We start from the raw sequence: 6,557 nt of genomic DNA, 5'->3' as shown, positions 1-6,557 counted from the left end.
TATAATACCTCCCTCAATCTATCTACACTTTCCATGTACCATTAAAAAAAAAGTCTGCTGTATGCCATAAAAAGGGGGACTCATTTTTTTTCAGGTTTTTAATTGACCTAGGAAGAGTCATCCAGGTGGAGCTGGCAGGACAATTGGGAAAGGGATAATGGAAGGCAGATGAGTACTATTTTACCAAAGAATCATTGTGTTCTAGCTGGACCCACCTCTGAAGTGAGGTAAGGGTGGCATGGGTAGGAAGGAGGAAAACAAAAACCAAAGGTGCTATTTATGCTCCCAGAGCCCTAATCTTCTCAACTGGACTCACTTTAATCACTTTCAGTAGGTCCTTGAGAGAAGACCAATACAACTAAGGTTGCTATTATGATTAGATATTTATTAATCACCAAAAGAATATCAGAGTAATAGATTCACAGCATAAGAGCAGAACTGAACCCTGGCCTGTTATATGACAATCTCAATTAAAAACATTCTGGCCTTGGAAAAAAATAAGTGATTATGGACATAACTGATCCCTGAGCTGGCAGAGCTGAGCCTCCCTCTGGTCTTACAGTGACAAGAGGCCAAAGTTAATTAGTGTCTTAGTGCTATGGGAACTTCCCTCTGGTGCTTGGAGAGAAGCAGCAAAAGCCCCAGGCAGAGATACTGGAAGGGCACAGAGCCCAACCCAGAAACAGGATTGCATGTGTGCACATGGCAACTTCTTAGGGCTTAGGCAAAGCCAGTCATACTTAGGAATCTGAATGTTGGCAGGTACGACATGTTGTACTATCCAGGAAGATAAGGGGACCATGCAGAAGGCAGGGGCTAAAAGATAATAATGTCAGCAAACTAGTAGGGCAGTTTTAGCAGACACTCTTGCCCTCGATGGTCAGGAGCTCATAATCCGGGGAACTGTGGACAGCAGCTGAGTGTAGTCATCATCTATCTGGGCGATGATCTGGTATTCCTGGTCCAGGCAGGGTTCATCAGAGTAGTCATTGCCTAGAGTCCGGGTAGCTGGCTCTTCACTGGAGCAGCCACTTTCGCAGATGGCCAACCTCATGGTTTCACCAGAGTTGCTGGTCTCCCTGGCATGCACCCTGTGGCCCAAGAGCCCACCACCCATAAGAAAGGACATAAGGCTGGGACCCTGGTTTCCAACCCTTCTTCCCTAATCCTTGTCATCCAGAGATTCTGGGAACAGGTGCTGGTGGACCTGAATTATCCTGTGTGTTTGGTGGGTCACAACAGGGCATCAGGAGGTGCTTCAGAAAGGGAAAACTCTGTGCCCTGACCCTGAAGACTTTTGGGCTTAGGGTTGTGTCTGTGACAAACCCCCTTTCTGTTATACCACTGACCCACATAATTGAGGGAAAGGAAAGAGTTATAAGATAGAAGAGGAGAGGCTATCTTACCTGGCCTCTTCATAGACATGCTCTAGAAAAGAAGGATAAATCAGGTCAGAATTCTCCAGGGGATGTAAACAAGGGCCAAGTATGGACCTTGAGTATCAGTCAAAAGGTGAAGGAAGAGGAGACATAGAGGAGGATCTCAATAAGTTCAACTTTCCAATGACTGGGAGGTATGGGCAAGGTGAGTTGTAACACAGGGATGTATGTCTTGGCCACCATGATAATGCTGCAATGAATATAAGGGTGCATATATCTTTGTGAATACATGATTTTGAGGTTTTGGGGTATATACCCAGGAGAGGGATTGCTGGGTCGTATGGTAGCTCTATTCTCAATTTTTTGAGGCATCACCAGATTGCTTTCCATAGTGGTTGTACCAGTCTAATTCCCACCAGCAGTGGATAAGGGTTTCCTTTTAGCCACAATCTCTCCAATATTTGTTATTGCTTGTCTGGTTGATAATGGCCACTCTAGCAGGTGTGAGGTGGTATCTCATTGTAGTTTTGATTTGCATTTCCTTAATTGCCAGTGAGGTTGAACATCTTTTCATATATCTATTGGCTGTTCATATGGAAACAACCAGGGTCCTACAATAGAGGAGTGGATAAAGAAGATGTGGTACATATATACAATGGAATACTACTCAGCCATAAGGATGAAATAGTGCCATTTGCAGCAACATGGATGGACCTCGAGAACATTATGCTAAGCAAAATAAGTCATTCATAAAAAGCTAAGAACCATATTATTTCACTCATATGTGGAATATAAAACTTAAACTCATGAACACAAACAGCAGTGTGGTGGCTGCCAGAGAGAAGGGAGTCCTAATATATGGTGACAGGAGAATATTTGACTTTGAATGGTGGGCACACGGTGTGAATGCAGATCTTGTAACAAAGAAACCCACACCTTAAACCTATGTATTAATATTGACCAATGTAATCTTAATAAATTTAATTTAAAAAAAGAAACACAGGAATGTAGAATTCTTAGGGAAAGGAAGAGGAAGCACAGTTGGTAACTGTCCTCTTTGGCATACTCTGACTCAGGACATTAGGCTGGAGCAGTTATTTAGTGTGATGGAGAGAGGGACACTGGAATTGAATCCACTTCCCACTCAGGAATCTTGTTGGAGATCCCTAGGGAGTCCTTGTGGGAAACTTGGCAGCCTGACCAGAGCCTAGACAAAAGGGGCTGAATTAGTCTGTTGTCAAGAACCATGGCTTAAGCCATTCCCAAAGGCACTCACCCTTACCCTGCACCCAGGAAAGGTCCTGAGATAGGTCACTATTGCCCCCTAGGGGGAACATCTATATTCCATGCAGGTTTAAAGGATCTATAGCCTGGTACAAAGATGAATGTCTCTTGGTATTGTCCTCTAGGGGCTTATAATCTTTCAGGGATGCAACCTGGAATGCATGCATTACATCACAACAAATTAAAAGTGGCATGCTGAAGCCAGCCTTTTGTCATGTGATAGAGCCTTGTATTTCCATTCCTTACCCCCTCCATTGGCCAGATAGTTTCCCTTACTTCAGGGATTGTGTCTATTACATTTTATATGCCCAGCACCTGGCACATGTTAGATACCCATTAACTACATGTTGAATTAAATGGATGCCTCAAGATCATCTCCCTTATAAAGAGGTAAAAATCAGGAATTTGGGGAAGGCAATCCAGGAAGGGAAAATGCATAAAGGTGAGAAGTATACAGCCTATTTGCCTGCTTGAATTCAGTGATTGGAAATTAACCTTGGTGTAAGGGAGTGGTGGGAATAGAGAAGATAAGATAGAGCTACATTACAGAGGGGCTTTTAATGAAATGGTACATTTTGACATCTAGTCCCTGGGCCATGAGGAGACCTGGAAAATTTTTGGAAGGGAAACTATCTGATATGGTTACAATTTTTAACCAGTCTCATTGAGACTATGAATGAATGTTTTACTTTTAATACTCCTGGAATTTGTGGCCACTTGAGATATCTCCACTTCCAAGTTTAGTCTCATGGTTCATAGCCGTGCTAACCGGCCAAGACCAAAGCTGATACTTAAGATTTAGAAAACGGAGATACTCAAAGCTCCCTTCCCTTCTTTGATTGGAGAGACCCAAGTGGAAACCAGGCTATTTGGGATTTGGAACTGCGACAGTGGAATAGACACACTAATGGTAGGTAAAACAGCTAGTGCAGCAGGTATTGAGGTGTAGCTAGATTGTACTTAGAAATTAACATCTAAATAATCTTTTTCCTCTTTGTTGGCTCACAGTTGTAAAATTCCCCTCACAACTGCACCTTAATCATGTCACCCCTTTGCTTTAACATATTTGGTGTCTTTTAATGCATTTGCAAGGCCTAGAGAAGAAACTCTAAATTCCTTAACCTGTCATTAACTTTCCCTTTTCCCTGTATTTTCCCATTGCTTAGCTACATACATTTTCTTTATTGATAACCTCATTAAAGTTATTTTTTAAGCCTTTACACCTTTACTCGTATAGTTCCTTCTTCCTGAAATACTACCCCTTTCCAAATTGTTTACATTCTGCAAGGCCTGATGGTAGTACCATCTTCTTCTGAAAGTCCCTGCTAATTAGCCATAACTGACTCTTCTCCCCTCTGGATCCCTTTAGCATCTATTGTATTGAACTTCAGGCTTTGACTCCATAGCCTTTATTGCTATGTATCATTATTGATAAACTCCATGCTTCTATATTAAATCCCCTAAATAAATTGTAAGCAAACTGAGGCCAAAGATTGTGACTTCTCCTTCTCTTGTATCATCATTAGACAACCCATTACAGAGATGGCTGTACTAGCCTGGGTACCAAAGATTTGTAAATTAATTTTTGTAAGTTGTATTATTAGTGTTAGCTTGCATGTCTGACTTTATTTACCTCTACTCTCACTCTTAAACTGGGCTTGGAACTCTTTGTGGTGCCTAACACAGTGCCAGAGTTTATACTTAACTATACTGCCAAAATGAATGAATGACCAAGAGTCACCCAGTCATACTCATCACTCACCTTGCTGGGATGTCTTCCGGGAGAGCATGATATAAGTCATGATGAAGACCACCATACAGCACAGGATGATGATGAAAATTATGGCAAAGATAGGCAGGCCCTTTCCTAGAAGGCAAAATAAGACCAAGTGGTATCTGGTTAAAAATTTTTACAGAAACAGAGACCAAAATAATCAGGCCAGACTAGCCCACACCTATTTATTTTCCATTTTCCATCTTCTAAATTTCTTAGCTAGTCATAAAGACAAACAAAATCCCAGGCCCATGACAATGACTTGAGAGAGGCTAGAGACCCCAGGTATAAACAAGTTCTTCAAAACCCACTGGTTGATGGCTTGATAAGCCTCAGCATTTAACTCGTCCTCCATGCTTTCCATGGGGTCAAGACACAAGGTTTTCACTTTCTCTTAAAGAGGAGAAAGTAGTACCCTGACTTACCAACTTCACAAAAATGCTACCTTATTGAGATTCTTGTCAATTACTTCTGACCACAAAAATCTTTCCTTCACATTCTCTGGCCAAGAATTCAGGTTTATTTTTCTTCAAACATAAAGGGTGTCCCAAAATTCATGCAAGAAGTAATTTTGATAGAAAACACAGGTTTATAATTAAAAATTGTAAATTTTTTATTGATTCATAAAGTATATAGTATAGGGTTATGCATGGAATAGCATATAGGGTAAATGGCCTCCACCGCTTTGCTGGCACATATGCACTCTTTTGTTGAAATTTTCCATGACCGTTTTGCATAAATGTGGCTGAATTTCAATGAGGCTCATTTTCATCTTGATGGCTTGGTTAATCGACAAAATTGTTGCATTTGGGGTTCAGAAAATCCATGAGTGATTGTTGAGAAACAAATGCATCCACAACATGTCACTGTTTGGTGCGGATTTTGGGCTGGAGGCATCATTGGACCATTCTTAATTTGAAAATGCGGCTGCTCAGGCAATAACAGTTAGTTGTGCTCACTACCGCGACATGATCATCCATTTTTTTGTGCCTAAATTGAAGATATGGATGTGGACGACATGTGGTTTCAACAAGACGGTGCCACATGCCATACTGCATGAGTCATTTCCTGGTCGTGTAATTTCCTGTTTTGGTGATCAGAATTGGCCACCCAGATCATGCGATTTAACGCCTTTGGACTTTCTTCTTTGGGGTTTTTTGAAGTCTAAGGTTTATGCCAACAAGCCCACGACCACCCATGCCTTGAAGGAGGCAATTGAGCGCTGTATCAACGAAATTCAGCCACATTTATGCAAAACGGTCATGGACCATTTCAACAAAAGAGTGCGTATGTGCCAGCAAAGCTGTGGAGACCATTTACTCGATATGCTATTCCATACATAACCCTATACTGTATGCTTTATGAATCAATAAAAAATTTACAATTTTAATTATAAACCTGTGTTTTCTATCAAAATTACGTCTTGCGTGAATTTTGGGACACCCTTTATTTCCACTGAATCCCCTGGGTTACCTATTCCAATCATGTCTACAAGCTGAAGGAAACAACTAGATTGGGTTTCAAGTTCTGGATCTGTTATTTATTTGCTGTATTGATGTGGTAGTAAGAATATTGACCCTCCAAAGATGTTCATATCCAAATCTCCAGAATCAATATGTTAGTTTACGTTGTAAGGGAGAGTTAAGGTTGCAGATTTATTTAAGGTTGCTAATTAGTTGCTATTAAGATGAAAATATTATCTTGAATTATCTGTGTGGGCTAAATGTAATCATAAGGGTTTTGTAAAAGTGAAAGCAAAATAAGAGTCAGAGAGATTTAAGGATGCAACATTGCTGTTTTTGAAAATAGTGTGAGGGAACCAAGAGCCAAGGAATGTGGGTAGCCTTTAGAAGCTGGACAAGGCAAATAAACTGATTCTTCCCCAAAGTCTTCAGAAAGAACACAGCCCTGCTGGCACCTTGATTTTTAGCCAACTGTATCAAACTTCTGATCTCCATAATTGCAGGATAATACATTTGTATTATTTTAAAGCACCAATTTTGGGGTAATTTTTATAGCAGTCACAGAAAAGTAAATATAGTGAGTTTAGTCAAATTCTTGACTAGGTTTTTTTTTTTTTTTTTTATTAAATCTTTTTTTTTTCGGTTACATTTTTTCCT

At 40.5% G+C, this 6,557-nt stretch overlaps 1 protein-coding gene across 2 annotated transcripts in view; it reads right to left on the bottom strand.

Moving 5' to 3' along the window:
* Positions 1 to 364: 364 nt before the first annotated feature.
* The window catches only part of VSIG4 (V-set and immunoglobulin domain containing 4), a 34,679-nt gene continuing 28,486 nt past the window's right edge, over positions 365 to 6,557 (bottom strand). Inside the window, exons 6-8 of one of the 2 annotated variants that reach the window (XM_005876171.2) lie at positions 4,426 to 4,530; positions 1,407 to 1,428; positions 365 to 1,091 (exon numbers count right to left, since the gene is read on the bottom strand). In XM_005876171.2, the coding sequence (XP_005876233.2) occupies positions 881 to 1,091; positions 1,407 to 1,428; positions 4,426 to 4,530 (338 nt within the window). In that variant the 3' untranslated portion in view covers positions 365 to 880. Of the gene's footprint in view, positions 1,092 to 1,406; positions 1,429 to 1,928; positions 1,991 to 4,425; positions 4,531 to 6,557 lie in introns of those variants that run through there. The other variant, XM_014547676.1, reaches the window with a different exon arrangement.

Source organism: Myotis brandtii, unplaced genomic scaffold, assembly GCF_000412655.1.
Source record: "Myotis brandtii unplaced genomic scaffold, ASM41265v1 scaffold480, whole genome shotgun sequence".
Lineage (NCBI taxonomy): Eukaryota > Metazoa > Chordata > Mammalia > Chiroptera > Vespertilionidae > Myotis > Myotis brandtii.
This window is presented reverse-complemented; position numbering and strand designations above follow the sequence as displayed.